The 18,892-nt window shown below is 47.6% G+C and overlaps 2 protein-coding genes across 8 annotated transcripts in view; both read right to left on the bottom strand.

The window, feature by feature from the left end:
• myo7ab (myosin VIIAb) overlaps positions 1–3,003 on the bottom strand; it is a 36,994-nt gene extending 33,991 nt beyond the window's left edge. For all 5 annotated transcript variants that reach the window (XM_086225953.1, XM_086225952.1, XM_086225955.1 and 2 more), the window contains exons 1-2: positions 2,715–3,003; positions 1,607–1,717 (exon numbers count right to left, since the gene is read on the bottom strand). The gene's annotated coding sequence lies outside the window, so the exon portion shown is untranslated. The remainder of the gene's footprint in view (positions 1–1,606; positions 1,718–2,714) is intronic.
• A 1,100-nt stretch (positions 3,004–4,103) lies between these two features.
• capn5b (calpain 5b) overlaps positions 4,104–18,892 on the bottom strand; it is a 41,325-nt gene continuing 26,536 nt past the window's right edge. For 2 of the 3 annotated variants that reach the window (XM_086225957.1, XM_086225958.1), the window contains exons 8-14: positions 17,555–17,632; positions 15,349–15,544; positions 15,120–15,242; positions 14,847–15,043; positions 13,980–14,101; positions 12,882–13,018; positions 4,104–10,954 (exon numbers count right to left, since the gene is read on the bottom strand). In XM_086225957.1, the coding sequence (XP_086082083.1) occupies positions 10,772–10,954; positions 12,882–13,018; positions 13,980–14,101; positions 14,847–15,043; positions 15,120–15,242; positions 15,349–15,544; positions 17,555–17,632 (1,036 nt within the window). In that variant the 3' untranslated portion in view covers positions 4,104–10,771. The remainder of the gene's footprint in view (positions 10,955–12,881; positions 13,019–13,979; positions 14,102–14,846; positions 15,044–15,119; positions 15,243–15,348; positions 15,545–17,554; positions 17,633–18,892) is intronic. The other variant, XM_086225959.1, reaches the window with a different exon arrangement.

Here is an 18,892-nt window from a genome sequence, read left to right as displayed (position 1 = left end):
CCTGGAAGCGTGTACTCTACTGGCAGCGTGTACTCTCATGGAAGCGCGTACTCTCATGGAAACGCGGACTCTCCTGGCAGCGTGTACTCTCATGAAGCGTGTACTCTCATGAAGCGTGTACTCTCCTGGAAGCGTGTACTCTCATGAAGCGTGTACTCTCCTGGAAGCGTGTACTCTCATGAAGCGTGTACTCTCATGAAGCGTGTACTCTCATGAAGCGTGTACTCTCATGAAGCGTGTACTCTCCTGGAAGCGTGTACTCTCATGAAGCGTGTACTCTCCTGGAAGCGTGTACTCTCATGAAGCGTGTACTCTCATGAAGCGTGTACTCTCCTGGAAGCGTGTACTCTCATGAAGCGTGTACTCTCATGAAGCGTGTACTCTCATGAAGCGTGTACTCTCATGAAGCGTGTACTCTCCTGGAAGCGTGTACTCTCATGAAGCGTGTACTCTCATGAAGCGTGTACTCTCCTGGAAGCGTGTACTCTCATGAAGCGTGTACTCTCATGAAGCGTGTACTCTCATGAAGCGTGTACTCTCCTGGAAGCGTGTACTCTCATGAAGCGTGTACTCTCCTGGAAGCGTGTACTCTCATGAAGCGTGTACTCTCATGAAGCGTGTACTCTCATGAAGCGTGTACTCTCCTGGAAGCGTGTACTCTCATGAAGCGTGTACTCTCATGAAGCGTGTACTCTCCTGGAAGCGTGTACTCTCCTGGAAGCGTGTACTCTCATGAAGCGTGTACGCTCCAGCAGCCTCAGAGCGCCCACCTGGCAGGTGAGACTCTCTAAAGGTCTTAATAGCAAAAGTTCTGAAACTCAAGCGCCCAAAACAGTAAAAGCCCCATAGGTAACGTCCTCACCGCACACGCACCTGCACGTGTGGTAAAACTCAAGACGTGAAAACAGAACTACAGGGGTTCCACTTTGGCCCAGCGTCTCTTCAGGGAGACCAGCCACCGCCGTTTTAGTCTCTAGCAGAGCAGCGGGCTGGGCGCAGGCCGAGGTAAGCAAGCCCCTGGATTGCCTTCTCCCACATTTTCTGGGTCTGTTTGGTTCCCTTTGATTTGTACATCAGGAGGAAAAAACGTTCCCAGCAAAACACTGAGACGCTCCGATGGAGCTGGAGTGAATAAACACGGTCACTGTGGCGCTGGCGGGGAGCTCTTCTTCTACTCCGTCTGACTTTTAGAAAGAACGTTGTGAGAGCAAACTAAAAACTTCCTGATGAAAACATGACTGGAACATCTATGCTATATTCTAGCTGGGAAAGACGCTAGCAGAGCAGGGAGAGAAACTTATGAGTATTCATTCCCATATGGAATCATTTTCCAAACCCGCAGACATTTAGCCCTGCAGGTAAAAAGTCGACAAGTTCCACTGGTGGGCGGCGGCTCTGAGGTGCCAACATCAGCAGGTTCACAGGTAAAACATCAGTCAGGTGGATTTATGTGTCGTCCAGCACAAGAATTCAGAATATCTGGAGGTGCTTTATCAGCGCCAGAGTTCAAGACCTCGGCCGGCTAAAGCCTCAGCTGCTAATCTGTGGATGTGGCGTTTAATGCTCTCCTGACAAATATGTGCATGTTAAAACAGCTGTGACTCACATGGCGGGGATTCAGAGGTGCAGGCGCAGGCGGGCTGGGACAAGTCATTGTTGCTCAAGCAGCTTCAGCAGCCTCAGTCCCTCGTCCTCCACCGCTTCTGTGGTTCAGTCTCTGCAGAAAATAACGCCATGCTGTTCAGGAAGTTCCACGCACCTAGCAGGCTATCGCATCATCAGCTGATGCTGGCCATGTAAACTGCACGTCACTTGCTTCCATACAATATTATACTTCTTATTTAATTCATCTGAAAGCTACGAGTGACTGTAAAATACTGAACGTCTGATTTGTATAAAGTTACAATTTAATCAATATTTTTTTAGCTGAATTTAGCACAAAGTGGCAAAAACTGAGTTGTAAAAATAAGTTTCCATCGATGCCTGTTCCAGTGACCTTGACCTTTAACCCCCAAATACTTCATTCATCAGTTCATCCTGGAGTCCCAGTGCAAGTTTGTACGATATCTGAAGAAATACTCTCAAGGTTTGAACTTTACATTTGTACATTCGTGACTAACACGGATAAAAAATGACTTTTAATAATAAAAACCAATTCCTCACAAAAACGGATGATTTGAATTTCTTTTACTTGCCGATTAATTTGTTCAGCTAAATCTTCATTTCCTGCTTGACACTAATAAATCACTGACTCAACAAAAAATACTACATAGCAATTTCATGCCTCTGTAAGGTCGCCCGTCACAGTGACCTTTGACCTTGGGTCCCAGTGGATGTTTGTGGAGGCAGCAATCTGAACATACACTGTTGATTACTTTTCTGCTGATCAGCTGACTGATCGGTCGATCGACAGCTGAGGCTCTCGATCTGAAGCCGTGTGAAGCTCCTCGCTATCTGGAGGACTTCATCTCCAGTGGCGTCTCCATTAGAAAAGAAGAACCCATTCAGACTTGACGCAACAAACCCACTCCAGCCAGCGCGACCAGCCTGAAGGAGCATAATGGCTTCTTTAAGTGCCGGCCAATGACGAGGAGCTCGGGTGAGCAGAGGCAGTAAGAGGCTTTGGCCTAAAGCTACAGCAGAGCAGCAGCACCGAGGCCTGGCTGCAGGCTAGGAGCCCTCGGTCCTGACCCACGTTCACCTGCTCCACTCACCTCACAACACGCATGGAAGCTGCCCTCTTCCTTCTCTGGGCCTTTTCAGCTTTGTTTCGTCTGGGAACGTGAGGAGAGACCCAGAGGATGGTGGATCAAGAGGGTGCAGTGGTGGAGAAGGACCCCAGTGGGTGAAGCACGTTGTCTTTGTTTGTCCTCCTTTCTTCTTCACCTCTTTGTCATCCTCTCACACTTCCAGCCTCCTGGATGTGCTCTAGCCTCGTCAGCCCAGCCGCAGTTGGACGTCTGGGTCAGTGAAGGGACTCTCCCGACTCTCTCACTGCGTCTCATTCATGGCTGCTGCTGATCCTGATTAGTAGGGGGGCGGAGCCTGATGGTGGCAGATACAGGACCAACTGGGAGGTGGAGAGGGAGGTGAGCCAGGTCAGCTTGCTGTGTTACCACATGCTAGGTCAAGTTAATGCCTAAGACATCAAAACATTGTTGCTGTTGCTTGATACGATGGTCACCAACCTGCGTGATGCTGCTCCAGCAACTGAGGAAGATTTGAACTAAACCAAGAGCAAAGAACCATAATAATCAGGTTGTTCTGTTCAAATAAAACCCAAACTACACTGTCGAGTGAGAAAATGTTACAGTTCTACAAAAATTACAAATCAAAATGACCATTTATTGTGATTGTTTGCCTTTTCTTGATACTCCAAACAGCCATATACCAGTTGAGTAACACTTAAATTGTGCCTGGCACCTTTGAGTGTCCTTCCTTCACCTGAGCTGTCCCTGGAAAACCCGGCTGAAGGGTTGAGAGGTAAAGAAAAGGGACATTTGACTAAAATAATCACATCCTTGACTAAACTGTCAGCTGCCAGCTTGAGCTGTTAAAGCTGCGACTCAAGATGATGTTCCTTTATTTCCCTCTCGATAAATCAATTCAAAAATTGGCCTGGGATCTATTTTTTCAAATGAAACCCTGGTGGTGTTTGGCGTCTGGTATTTGCACCGTCACTGCTTTTACCGAGGTTAACCACAAGTTTGAGACACTGTTGTTTCACATCTGTAAAAGGTTTTGAACAACATTTGTAGTTTTTGTGTTCATGTTGGAGCAGTGAACCGTGCACCACCAGCTGATCAAGAGGCGAGCACACACAGCCAGACGACAGGTGCCCCCTTGACCCAGGCAGAACCCAGCCAGAAAGGTTCTAGTTCCAGTAGCATTGAGCACGACCAGCTAGCACGTACACATCCACAGCCACCTTCAAGGGTTACACTTTGTTTGATTTTTGTGATTGTTGAGGGTTACCTGGGTTCCTTGCCACAATGTCACCTCACAAATACAAAGACTGCTGGAACACAAAACACATTTTCTTGATGCTAATTTCATAATTTAATACTCAACTTTATGCAATAACAAACTCAGAATATGTTTTCCTGTTTTATTTCAAAGTCATGCCACAAGTTGACATTAAATACAAATGAAGAAATTATAATTTCAGTTTTTAGCTATAAAAGAACCACAGTGTAGCCGAGAACCGAAGCCAACAAACACGCCTTGAAAAAGACAATAGAAAGCTCACACTGAAAATAACACACAGACAAGCACACGGTACAGAAGACACGGCGAAGCTCTCCGATACCTAGCTACCAGTAAACATACCCGTCTGCAACGCAGGTGGATATACAAAATTAACAAGGTTATAAAATACTGATAAAAGATACTCCTTACAAAGACATAGTGTCTTCTACGAGTGTCACCATGCAGCAGGGTTACCAGCCTCCAGTTAATAAACATCAGCAGAAAAATACAAGAAGAATCACAAGCTCATTCCTTGAGCGGGTACGACTCCATCTGAGAGAAGAGCACGAAGAATGTCGAAGGGATCGGCGCTTTCTGGAATTCCATCGCGATGTTAAACTGTAATTTGGACACGTGCAGCAGGATGCAGGTGGTCAGCGGGCCGGTGAACCTCAGCTGCGACCAGAGGTGGAGCGATTTACACCGTCCTCCACTGTGGCGCCGCCGCAGACGGCTGTTGTGCATTTGCTTGTCTAAGGCATCCAGGATCTCAGCTGCACTTCTCCCCTCCTCAACGATGGTTTCACGTCTCAGCACGAGCTAACCGGGCACTTTGGGCGGCCCAAACCTCTGGAAGAGCCGATGTGTGATTGGTCACTACGTTTAGCGGATCTGCTAACCCTAACCCAGTGAGGGAACGCTTCCCCTTTGACCCCAACTAACTCCCTCCAGCAGGTCCAGGGAAAACCTGCCCGGCTGTTTCTACATAATCCAGCGACCCGACGGATCAGCGCACGCCGTGAAAACTTAGTTTAACTTAACTGAGTTCAACTTAACCTCCCTTCCATTTTCACGCCTTTAAGAAGCGCCGACTACATCGCCGCCAGAGGTCAAACAGGAACCCGATTAAAACACCACTTTGAATAAGTGCTGCCATGTAAACTGCATTTGTAATGACCTTAATCTGAGGAAGGTCACAGGCAGGTCAGAGGGAGTTTTATTATCTGAACACTCAGAAAACGATTCACTCGACTGATTGATTGATTGATTGATTGATTGACTGACTGATTGACTGATATTTCCCATCACAGTTGCAACACCGGCGTGTCTTGTCGGCATGTTTACGCCTGAACAGTGAACCCACTATTAAGTACTGTTGGAATTTTCACAGAAATTTTGTGACATAAATGGCGGTCGCACTGCTTGAGGTCGCCGCTGTTGTTTGTTGAGAGCCTTTCATAAGGAGACGCTCTGAACGTAACGAGGGCGCGTCGTCACTCATTAGTCAACTCCGTTCTGCAGCAGGTTAACGAGAACATGAATATTCTCCAAGCAAATCAAGTCAACACTTCAATTTAAATACCGTCCTTTAGAACAATAAGCCAGGAGCAGAATTACTGCCTCCATGTGGACGTGGTGAGACTCACAGAAAGGCTGGACTGCAACAACGTTCCCAAACGTCTTCATAAAAACGTATGAAGCTGCAAACGTGACAACCGCCTCAGACACTTTGCAGCCACAAGTTCACGCCGCTGCCATCGGGGAGCTCTGCTCCGACCTGGGCCTACTACTCAATAACCTGACAGTCCAGGGGTCCACACTGATATTTCTAGCACTGAATGGGGTTTTAGGGACGTATTTGTCTCTGGAGTGCAGGACAATCAGGTGACGTTGGACACTTTTTCTGAATTACGATGTGGTGTTGGCTGCGTCAGCTGAAGCTTGAATACTCAAGTGATTTCAGGACAGCGTCTTGCGTCCTGGACGTGTCGTACGTACAGGGTTCATTTTACCACTACATTTCCATGACTTTTTCCACATTTTTAGTAAAATTTTCATGACTGTACTTTGTCAGTAATTTAGGTAAATTAATGTGGAAACAGGTATTTAAGACAAACTGCACTGGTCAACAAAATAAAAGCTATTAAATAATTCAATCACATATCATCGACCAACCAAGAGATTTTCTGGGTTGATCGTAGCTGTACCTCATGCACTCTAATGTTCAGGTATTTGTGAAGCAAATCCGGTCATAAATCCTCTGGATCTCACAAGTGGTCAATATTGTTCGTGACTGACTGGATTCCTCCGAGTCCTCCAGCTGATCGCAACAGGCCGCCGCATTTTCCTCTAGAAGGAAATCAAGAATGTACCCAAGTAACACGCATCAGAACACGTTTCCTGTCATAACTGAAAACTGCTGCTACTTTTATATACATACTATATACTGCCAGTTACTGAATACAAAATATTATAAAACTGGATTATTGTTTTAATGCATGCAGGTGTGTAACATGAGCCTTGTATGTTTATCAAAGTAGCAACAGCAGATTCTGCACCACACAACCCTTCTGAGAACCAAAAATAGATATATTTGTGATCTGTGATGTGCGAGCAGGTTGAAGCAGTCAGTTGCTACATGCACTGGCATTTTTGGATTCATACAAAAGCTTCATTTTGAACAGTTTGCATTCATAAAAACCTGCTTTGGCAAAGCAGTGCAGGGAATAATATACAGAAAAGTTTGAGTGAGATGACAAACACGCAGGGGACGGACAGAAGGAACAAAAGCTCACGCTCATTCGTCCGAAAACAGCTTCACAATTTGTGACTTCTTCGGCTCCCACCGCACCCTGGGGTGGGCCGGCGTCTGTCTGGCAGCGCTGCAGCACAACACGTCACCCCGATGACACTCAAACCCTGACGCTTTGCACTTCCAGGATTGTGAGTGTCACAGCGACTCTGAGGTCAAAGCACTGCCATGCACCAGAGCAGGAAGGTGCAATGTTTCTGTGCCAAAGCCACACAAATAAAACACAGGAGAGCAATGACATCCACGGGCACTGAAACCTCGGTGTACCCAACAGTACTGGCACCGGGTGAAGAGGATGGTGCGTCATCAGATAGCAATGACTTGGCACATTCATGAGGACTGACTCCTGCCCGTCGGCCCTGATCCCCCGAGAGCCCCGAGGCGGCACAACACTGAATATCTGGTGAGGAAGGAGGGAAGAGTGAAACACACCAACTGTTTCCTGTTGATTGTGACGGACAAAGATACAATAAGGTAAGTTTGTTTTCATCATGTCTGCCAGTTTTGGTCCAGCTGACGGCCATCTACTGTTCCTAGCTACATGATGCTAATTTATGTCACTCACGTAACGACCAAATGGGTTGAAATTTAACCTCTTGAGCTTAGTTTGGCTCCCGTGTGGTTTTGTGTCCACAATGAAGAAGTTGTCTGTCACTTTTCAACAGAAATAGAGCCGATTCTGAGGTCCAGGCCCACTCTGCTGTTGACACACCCAGGACGCCTCCGTCCTAGAAATATGACTCTGGGCTCACCTTAGAGCAACAGTGCAATTAGCCTTTCAAGTCCTCGCCGCTCTGGACCTCACAAAGACGCACAAGGACACTTCTATATGTTTGGTGGGGGGTGACGAAAGGCTTCCTTCCTTTCTAAACTTGAACCAGCTGCTACTCAGGCACATGTTCCCATACAACCTTTGACTGTTGGCACTAGGGTTGCTAACACGGAGTCTCTGCCAGCTCACGAGACATTTTCTGAAATCTAGTCGTGCTACTCAGGTTTCAGCCGCCTTGGATCGATATCCATGCCAGAACCCAGGAGCACGTTTCCTTCTTGTTCTTTACTTTCTCGAAGTTTAACTTCACTTGTAACAAATACATCAAATTTTCTTCGCATGCAAATAACGTTCGCCGCAGCTGCTGCAGGGTAAGTGACTCTTGTCAGTTTATAGATGCATTTTGTGTTTGAACAAGTGTTTCTTTTTGTTAGACTGGAGTCTGAGAATCCGACCTGGGACGGATGCGACCTGACAAGTTGGGTTGTTCTGAACAAATAATCAGAACAACCTTTGGGCTTGGGGGAGCAGGCAAGCTGTAGCCATGGAAGGAGCAGTTGTGTGACATATGCAAACATTGCTTCGGCTAACAGCGTCGACTGGGGTCGGTCTTGCTCACTCATCTCAGTTTGGAGCCAGGCTATGACGGGTTAAAAATGATGGGCAGAGCAACCTCTGCTTCTCTAAAATATACTTTGAAATTTGGCACCGACTGATTCAGTGCGAATCAGCACCAGCAGGTTTCTGTCAACGTACCGAGCCTCCATGTTATGTTCCAGCTCTCTAACTTCCTGTGCATTTGACAGACTGGACATAACAAAAAAGAGCACAGAGAGATTAAATAGCACCTAAAAAGTTGTCAACAACTGCTGTTAACGACGCAAGAGGCGTTATGAATGCATCACTACTACAAGACACAACTGTTTCAAACCTGTTGATATGATCAGACTGACATGAGGTGCATGAGACATGCTGATTGTTCAGAACTAGCATTTCCAAGTCTTTGAGATAGAAAGAATAAATATAGATAGTAACAATTGAACAGTACAATACAAGGCCATGGACAAACTGGAAAGAAGAAAACTCATGCAAGACACATTTATGCTGTACACAAAGGTGTGCGATCAATTAAATGCCATGTGTGAAAGTTCAAGTAATGGCAAAGGCGCTAAAAAATCATGATGTAAAATAAACGTGATGGTTTGATGGTCGAAACTGTTACATTCAAAGTAAACATCTTGATAATGACTGACATTTGTAATTCTTACTCAACACAGATGAAAAAGAACGGGACATTTTCAAAAGTCCATTTAGGAAAGAAGAGTCTGCAAGGGCACTGCAGTTTGAATAATCAGAAACAACAGCAGTTGTGATGTCTCTGTCAGGGCTTAAAACATGAAAAGCCAGCGAGAAGGTTGAAATCAACAGCCACACGATGTAAAAAAGAAATCGTTCATCAGAGATCGACTCCAGGGTTGGGTCAATATGCAAATCCATCTGAAAGCACGCAGCAGTTCGTCCAGAGGTCCATGTTCTGTTCCTGCACTGGAGGCACAGCCAGGACCAAGGCGATGGCACAGGTTGTTTTGCAGGTTGTCTCCTCTGCTCTCCCTCCTCTTCCTCTCACCTGAAAAGGGTCTTTTTTCCCTATAAAAGCTAGATAAAGTGCAAGGTGTGTGTCCCAAAAAAGAGAAACTCTCTGTTCAGTTCACACCTTTCCTTATAAATCCCTTTGTTTCAGGTAAAATGTGGATTGACAGATATACATTCGCCCAAACACTCCCATTTGAAGCATCACACACACGCGCACACACACACACACACACACGCACGCACGCATGCACACACACACACACGCACGCACGCATGCACACACACACACACGCACGCACGCACACACACAGGCCTGTTCTGTGCCGACAGCAGGCGCACAGCTGCTGTCTCTCAGGGTCAAGAGTCTTTGGCTGGGGCCAAGAGACTCAAGTCAGAGGACGTGTCAGGCAGTGGTGTTGCCATTAAGAGATGACGTGGCACCGGGGGTGGTGGTTTGTAGCTAGGCTTGGGCCAGGCCAGGCCGGGCCGAGGGGGACTAAGTGATCGGATGGCCTGGCTCGTCTTTGGTCCCATAAAGCACTTGATAATGTCAGGGTGAAACTTTGCCTTCCACCGGACTGGAAAGGTGTGTGTTTACAAGAGGAATCGAAGGAGGAAGGGTAGCACTATCAGTAGCACCGGCTGCTAAGCTACGACTGGAGAGGTGTGCAGAACAGGCAGAGTTTTTTTACCTTAAGCCATGCAGTTTTACGATCGTCCATAGCAACCGGCAGAAGCATCTCAGGGAGTTTCAAATGGTACTCGTGATGGAAGACAGGGGCAAGATTTCACACATGACAAGGACACAGAACAGCTCTCGGTAGACGGCAGCTGCTGTTGGCTCCCGCTTAGAAAGTCCAGAGGAAAAAGTGACGGACAGTGCAGCATGCTCTCCAAAGCACCGGGGAACTGGGGACTGGCTGGGAGCATCATTCATGGATACAAAAACACAAGACACTGTCAACATGTCAGGGACAGAAAGGATGACACGGGGGAGGGGGGGTGATGTAGATCTCAAACAGATATGGAGGCCGTGCTAACGCTGAGGACAGCTGACACTAACAAAACCCCCGCCTCCTCAAGTTGGAGGGACAGACTCAGCCTTAAGGCAATGCATAGCCCTTGGAAACATTGGCACATGCATGAGAGTGCAGAAATATCTGCTTGTGTACGGTATGAGCATGTGGATATGGTTGGAATACGCGTTGGACTACAAAAACATGTAGAAAGAAAAAGACACGTTTGTAATGTCGGGTCAGTTACAAGTTCTGAACTGATACAAACTTTCAGGCCAGTGTCTTAAAAATTGGTAGCTGAGTTGTCCAACTCTGATCCGACACTCACCAGGAAACCTGTGGCGATGAGCTTGATAAACATCAGCAGCAGCACTGAAGCGTGGCAAAAATCCTGGAGAGACACCTTCCGTCATGAATACTGTGAAAAGAACTGCAAAAAACCCGCAATATGAATGTTGAAAAAAAAAGAAGCTCAACAATAAGAGACAGAAAGAGAGCGCAAGAAAAGAGAGAGCTCCTGGAATGACTGGAGGATGAACAGCGAACATAAACGGCGAGCACGACTGAACGCCACCTTGACTGTAGACCAGTAAAATCGCAACAATCGCATCAGATGTTCGTGAGCGTGGTCGAGGTGATGAGGCGCACAGTGAGCGTGCCTGGGAGGTCGTTGTCCTGGCGACTGCCCTTGTCGCGGAGGTGAAGAGTGTGCTGCTCCTGCCGCTCGTTGGGGTCGCTGAACATGACGGCCTGACCCAGGAAGGAGTCCATGATCATGTTCTTATTGTAGATCTGTTCACCGCTCACGGGAGGAGGGCGGAGTTCCAAAAGCAAAAGTGGGGAAGCAGGAAAAGAGAAGAGAGAGAGGAAAAAAGGCAATAAGCAGTCACAGAAGAGGAATGAAAACTTGAAAGAAGCTGGAGAAGCACAGAGAGACGCTGAGGACAGAAGTGTTGGAAGGCCTTGGCATGCACTCGTTTGTACATCCTTCACTTCTCTGCCTGTCCCACACTGACAGCCTGACACGTGTACCAGATAAATAAGCCTAATCATTTTAAAAATCATGCTGGAAATCCACATAATGCCATGTCTATTTATGAGGTACAAATACTCTTTGAATACTCTAAGTAGGATTCCAATGTTTGTCTCTTTGTGCAGGAGGTCAGTTTATCACAAGTCAAGTAAGAAAACGTGACGCCGTCCTAACATTGCAGTAAGAGTTGGCTTCTGGCCCGCGGCCCAACGTGTAGCTTGGCCCTCTGAGGGACAAAGTTCGGGCCACCCTGGAGGCCACAGAGCGGGCAGCTGTTTCTATACGCACCACCATCAGCGCTGGAAAGAGGTCGTTAAAGAGAAAGGACGGTGTCGTGGAGGCGTGAACGAGAAGAGCACGGAGACGCAAACATGACTGCAGGGCTGTGACTCGCACCAGGAGGAGTTTGTTCTCCTCACAAACTTACAAGTGGATTTGCTTCAGTGAGAGGACGGTGCTGCTGGCAACAACTATGAAGCCGACTTTCACCAAACCGTCACTCAACAGGATTCACATGATGCCATTTGACAGGCTTGATTGAGGCAAGGCACTGACATGTCGAAATCCCAATGATTCCCCGCGAGCACTCTGGCTCCCCCTGCTTGCCTGATATTGAGCCTGTAACTGATCGGTTCTCTGGTTGTACCGTGTGAACAAGGACACAATGGCAGGAAACTGGAGGGGGAAACATCATTCTAGAAGGTACCGAGGGACGATGAGAATCTGAATCATCACGGCCACAAACCCAACCTGAGCAAGAGGCGGTCTCAGCCCGGCTCGAACTGAGATTTGGGGGTTTGTTTGCAGAGTGAGAAAGATATTTTTGGATGGTTCAGACATTCTGACAGTTACAGGACGTTGTGTTACACCATCGTCGCCCCTCAGAAGAAACTAACCAAACGAGAAATGAGACCAAGGATCCGCCGGAATGACGTCCATCGTACAGCATCAACAACCAATGTCAGGTGGAGCGAGACTCCGCCCACGTACGTGATGATGACAGATGGACCAAATGTACAGATGACCAAAGATGTGAGGTGTGAATGCTCCAGGGCGAGGCGCACCACAGGAGCACAGTAATTACCGACGGTACTTGTCTCAGGTGGCCACCAGGGGCATCACACTTTCGATAAAGAGCAAGAACACAAGGTGTCAGTTCCTCTCGCAGGCTGCGACGCCACCGTCCACGCTGGAGCGAAAATCCACAACAGACAACGAGCACAGAAATCCAACTCACGGCCTCGACAGCACAGATCAAGAATGCGTCTTTTTGTTCAAAGCATTTGATCAACAAACTGAAAAGTAAATTCTATCAGTCCGCCCTTCCCTCTCCGCCTCTCATCTGTCCCACAGATCCTGGGTCTGCTTGACCTATCAGTCTGGTGGACGGAGGGATTTTTATCGCTGCTGTCTCAGATAAGCTTGCTCACGATTCTCTTTCAGAGAGTTGTTCTAGACCAGCGCTATTTTTAAGACACCTTTAGTTGTGATGACGAGCGCTCTTTCACGTCTGCTCACCTGGCTTTATTCTAAATTCGTGTAAAGGCCCTAAAGACAATCTGGAGACCTGCAACATCTGGAGCTGTGAAGTTCAGTCTCATACGTCTTGTCTGGACCTCCCACAGAGCCCACTGTCAAGATCGGAGCTGGTTCAGGTCCACATGCAGTGCCGGAGGGACAGCTCACCTCAATGTGGATGCCGTCCTTGGGTTTCTTGCGATAGAACAGGCCCTTGATGTCAAAGTTGGGGCACCGTGTGTCCTTATGAACGGGAGAACGAACTCTCTCTCCTTCACAGGTGATGATCACGTAGGGGTCGACCGCTGAGGGCACAAGTCTCTCAGTCACTACGTGGAACACCATCGTTAGGCCGCTTGATCAGATACTTCAACAACATTTAGTGTCCACAGGAAAAACAGTTGATACTCTTTAAAACCGATAAATCAAGCGTGTGCATCTGCTGTGGAGTGTGTTTGCATTTTGTCCATCTGAATTCATAACTGTTCAAGTTCGAGAACAAAAGTAGCACACGGCCATCGGTCAGACGTCCCTGTGTGAGCGTGAGGTCACTCACCTCTAACCCAGTCGAGCTACGCTCAGATATCTGCGTGCTTTCAGAGTGGCTTGAACTTCATTTTACTGAATTACTGTAATTCACCACTCAATCTCATCCCTCAGAAGGAAGTGAAATCAAAGTGTGGAGGATGCGAACATTTCTGACCTCAAAGAGGACAAGAAGATCTAATCAGTAAACAACATCGGAGGAAGGCGCGCAGCCTGAGAGCGCCACATGCACTGATTTCACCAGGAGTTCCACTGTCACGTGTTTTAATAACTCAATAATCTGAACTGAGCTTAGCACGGTGGGGGTGTTTGACCAGAGGGGGCTGTCACGACCAGGACAAGAGGACGAAGCTGGTGGAAGCATTAAGTTTCTCCTGTTGGGATCAAGGCAGCAGAGCTTTGTGGCGGTTGGATTCATTGATATCACGCTAACAGAGTTCAAAGGAGATGCAGCCTGACTGCATACAACACCTCCTGTTTTCAATAAGTGACAGTGCAAAGACATTCACCTTCAGTCTAAACAGGACGCACAACTCGTCCTTCCACTGGCGGGGCAGTGAGTTGGGGGTAAATCTGATATTTCAGAGTATGAACTAACACAGGTGGGAAGTCAGAAAGGCTTGAGGTCTACAGTGAAAGTAACTTTTCAGTGAGATATGTTTGGCCACAATAAAATTCAAATGTGATAGCAGCAGACGGGTCTGTGTGTTGTGGTCTTACCTCCGTTGGAGTCCTGTCCCTGCAGACCCTCAGCGGTCAGTACATGGACCTGAGTGACCAGCTGAGGGTAGCCACACATCCCCGTCCAACATGTCTGAGGCGGCTCATCCAGAGTCAGCTCCCTACGACGTGATCACATCGTGGGCTTGTTAGTTGCAGCCGACTACACTCTTGTTTTTGCTTTAATTAGATACCCGTGAGCGCAGAGAGTCGAGGACCCTCAACGCTATCAAGTTATCGCATCAAGTCATTCATTCACTTCATTGGGTTTCTGTCCTCAACATCCACAGAAGGAGATGCGTGGGGAGAGTCTGACCGATCCTGTTCTCTACACTAACATCTAATCTTTCGTCTCAGTTGCTTTCCTTACTTTTGGTCATGGCCTTCTATTTTTTTCCCCACCTCTCTCCCGATCGTACAACGCCAATTCACCACACTGAGCTGTCCCGGTTGTGACTCCGCCCCATCTGCAGCCTTGAGGAGGACAGACTGACCACACCACCCTTCCTCCGTCACATGTGGAGCTGTCAACTGCATCTTTTCACCTGCCAGTGAGGGGTTTCACCGCGGCTTTAGCACATCACGCTATTTCCAACAGTTGGCACACCAACCAGAGGAAGCACGAGTGCAGTAACCAGGACAACGTCGCCTTTTCTTTCAACAGGTGTCTTCCATTTTTCCCCCTTCTTAAAAGAATAAGCCGTGTGCTGTAGTAGAGCTACAGTTTATCGGCACATGGGGTTCTCAGCTGAGGTGGGGATTGATAAGATGAGATATTTCTATGCAGATCAATCATTCAGGAAAGTCAAAATGTAACACGATGGGCTCAGTGGGACATTCACATGTGATGGACAAGACTGGATTTACTTGCAGTCTGAAGGCACATCAGTGAAGACTCGGAGCAGGAAGTCGCCCTGCTGCCCAGGGTCAAAGGTTGTGGGGATAATGACATAACGGCCCTCCTTCAGCTCCTTCCTGAGGAAGACGCAGCGTGAGTTGATGTAGATGGAGCCTGCTACTTTCTGCTGGGCTGAGTGCATACGATACTTCCGATTTAGCTCCACCTGGAAGAGGAGCCACTGGTTCAAAAACTACATGAACAACGATGTGAGTGTGGCAGCTGTGTCTGTGAGTTTGTACCCGGTGAATGTCAAAGCCAATGGCGAGGTTTTCCCCTTTTCCTTCTTTTGGCGTCGCTCTCTTCTCCTTCTGCTGTAAGCAGATCAGCACCTCGTCCTCCACCTTCTTCACATCAAACACGTACTGCAGAGAGAAAAGAGGGAATTCATATAAACCTAAAACTGGTCTCTCTCACTCTCAGACACACACACACACACACACACACACACACACGTCTACCTGGACTCACCTGAGGGTTCTGCAGGAATGTGGCCTTGTGATTGATGCAGCCTCCTGATCGGTTGCGGAGGGGGTCCTGGCGATGTGTCCAGGAGCCTCTCATCACCTCCTCCTCCCAGGTTTTGTGGATGCTCAGGTAGGAAGTGTTGATGAGACGGCACAGGATCAGGTCAGTAAAGTACTGGCAGAAGTCGTCAAAGGTCATCCTGCAGGAGGAGGAGCAGAGAGGGGAGAAGCCAACTAGTGGGAGAAGCTTAAAAGAGGACGACGGCAACCAGGTATCACGGGACCAGAAACACGGGAAACCAGGATCTCTAGGTGCTGGTAAGGAATGTGATCCTGTCAACATCATCACGAGATCATTTTCATAGAAAATCAACAAATAAACGAGAGATTAAAGGAGATAAACAGGCTAGAACTGAAACGTGCAGTTCAACCAGTTCGTCAGGGAACCGGGCTCCCTCAAAGATTTGATGGGAAAGTTGTTCAACATATGCTTTGGTCTTCTAAAAAACATGTAGTAACACTTCCATTAAGGATATTTCTATATAAATATATTTTCTGTTTGGAACAGAAACCACCAGCACTTCCCTCAGAGGAGCTGTCAACCATGTTGTCACACCCCCTTGTAATTTCTCAACATTTTGATTAAAACCAGAAAACTGTTGAAAAGTTGAAACATCAAGGTGAACAACCCAACTTACAGAAATGATCTCGGAGGAACATTTATTTTCAGGTGCCAGTTCCGTCCGCTAACATGATTTTATGGGCTATTCTGCAAGCATCCACCAGGGAGTGATCAAGATCTTTTGGGTTCAGACCAGGTGAGTTTTCTGCCCTCCATTTGTATACATTTATATGCACGAGTGTACACACGACCAGTCAGAAGTGTGGCCACGCCTCCTCATTTACTGGTTCCTCTTTATTTTCATGACTGTTTTCATTGTCGGTTCTCCCTGAAGGCATCAAAACTATCAATGAACACATCTGGAATTCTGTAGTCATCAAATCATGAAAGAACTCCAACAGGTTCTACGTTCTAGGTTCTTCTCAACAGCCTCCCTCTGACTCCTGCTCTGCTCACTCTTGGCGTTCTCTCCTTGAGCTTCATGAGGTCATCACCTGAAACGGTTCTCCAACAGTCTTGAAGGAGTTCCAGAGGTGCTGAGCACTTGTTGGTCCTTTGGCCTTCACTCTGCGCTCCATCTCATCCCAAACATCTGGACTGGGTTCAGGTCAGGTGACTGGAGGCCAGGTCACCTGGGCCGCCCTCCATCACTCTCCTTCTTGGTCAAGTAGCCCTCACACAGCCTGGAGGTGTGTTTGGGTCGTCGTCCTGCTGAAACATCATGAGGGTCCAACTAAACACAGATGGGATGGGATGGCGTGTTGCTGCAGGACGCTGTGGCAGCCATGTTGGTTCAGTGGGCCTTCAGCTTGAGTGAATCCTCACCAGTGTCACCAGTAAAGCCCCCCCATCACACCTCCTCCTCCATGCTTCACGCTGGCAACCATGCATGTAGAGACGTCCCTCCACCTTTTCTGTGTCCCACAAAGACACGGCGGTGGAACCAAAGATCTCAAATGTGGACTCATCAGACCAATCAATGAACCCTGACAAGGGGACACCATTTCAGGTGATGACATCATGACGCTCCCTGAGAGAAGGACGAGGGTTTGCAGCGCTGCAGCGAAGCAGAGGGAGGCGACTTTGAGGAGCTAGAATATAAAACAGGTTTACAGTTCTGAACAATTCTGTCTTTGCTCCATGATTCCATTGATCTGCTTCAGAGATTTGATGTCTTCAGGATGGAACTAGAATGTAGCAAGTAGCAGAAACAAAGAGGAAACATTGAATGAGAGGGTGGGTCCACACTTCTGACTGGGAGTGCGCGCGCACACACACACACACACACACAAACCAAATCTATGTAAATTTCCACTGTTATGAAAAACGTCCATGTTTAAGTGGAAAAGCCCCTCTGAAGGAATGGCGTGACAGTCAGGAAGAACACATTCGTCTCTACGGACTGAGATTGACGTGCTGCCCCCGTGTGTCCTGAGGCGCCGGCCAGCTGCTGTGTATCTTAGCATCAGCTCAAGCACCACAGCACTGATCAGTCAGACACATGCATGCATTGTTTCCATGCCAGCATCAGCACACTGTCAGTCTAACAAGGGAGGGAACATCACGGCTGCACAGTTGTGCTTCTCACCAGAACTCGCCATCATCCTGCACGGTGACGCCCAGCTTTTCTCTCTCACTCTTGCTCACCTTGTTCCACTCCTCCGAACTGCAGCAAAGAAATCACATGACAGCAAACACCTTATTTACCTGCACTGCAGAGGGAACCAGGCTTTTATGTGAGACAAGCGGCGATTGTGGACCTGATCTGTCAGAATCCTTCTGATTCACGACTTCAGTTGTGAAAGTGATATTTGCTGATATTCCAGTCGAAGCTTCCCTGTTTTAAACTGCTGCTTTCGCTGTGTTTAATATTTGTATCAATACATTTGTGATCACTTGCATTTCCACAGCTCTCAACACAATGAAGTCATCATAAACTAACCCCCAAGGCCCAACTGTCATGGCAATGACAATAACGGATGTCGCCACAGAGTTTATGAGGTCACACAAGAGGTTTGCAGATGAGGAGGAAATTAGCGAGGGGGGGGGGGGCTGGGTCATGTCAGCAGAGGCTGATGGAGAGCTAAACTCCAAATATCTCCCTTTGTGCATTTCTATCAGCATGTGAACTCTCAGTCGCCACCCGGACGGCGGTGGTCAGGCGTCTGTGTGCCTCAGACTGATTTGACCAAAATCCTGGTTTGAGATACGAAATAATGAAACTAAAGGAAATCATTTCCATCAAAACAAAGCGAGCAGCGACTGACGATGACTCTGTAGTTTTCCATCTCTCCACTGTCTGCTTGTCAGGGTCCTCAGGCCGCCACGGACGCAATATGTGTGATGTCGGCTGAACTACATAATCCAGCTATGAAAAAACTTTCTTCATATATTCACAGTTTTTCAACCGTACGTCGTTCATTCACAAGATTCCCTGCTAGCAGCTGAACCTCTAGCCCCCTCGCCAAGTCACGTCTGCAGCCCGTCCCATTTCCTGGAGCAGTGAACAACTTCCATTGCAGAAGAACCTCACAGGATGGGAATTCATTTTTGGCAGAAGTTTTACATTTTCCCCCAAAGTTCTTCCTAAAAGTCTGATAACGTTCTCTGAACATGTACTTAGAGAATCAGGTGAGGGAACAGATAATAGATCAACCTTTCACCGACGTCCCAAAAACACTCTCACTTTCTTTGACATCACCAGGAGCTGTGGCTAATGTGGCTAATGTGGCTAATGTGGCTAACGTGAGCCAGTGCTGAGGGAGCGTTTCCTGCTCGTTAGGCAGTCAAACCTTCAGGTATTAGACTTGTGGAGGAACTTGGTATTTTGAACGTAAAATGCATGAAAATATAAACGTGTAGCTTTGAATGTCTGAACAACAACAATAAACCAACAAGGTTTTCTCATGTCCGTGTTTATCCCTCA

Source organism: Aulostomus chinensis, chromosome 15 (genome assembly GCF_037954235.1).
Source record: "Aulostomus chinensis isolate RoL2024-O1b breed Wild chromosome 15, RoL_Achi_v1.0, whole genome shotgun sequence".
In the NCBI taxonomy this organism is placed as follows: Eukaryota; Metazoa; Chordata; class Actinopteri; order Syngnathiformes; family Aulostomidae; genus Aulostomus; species Aulostomus chinensis.
This window is presented reverse-complemented; position numbering and strand designations above follow the sequence as displayed.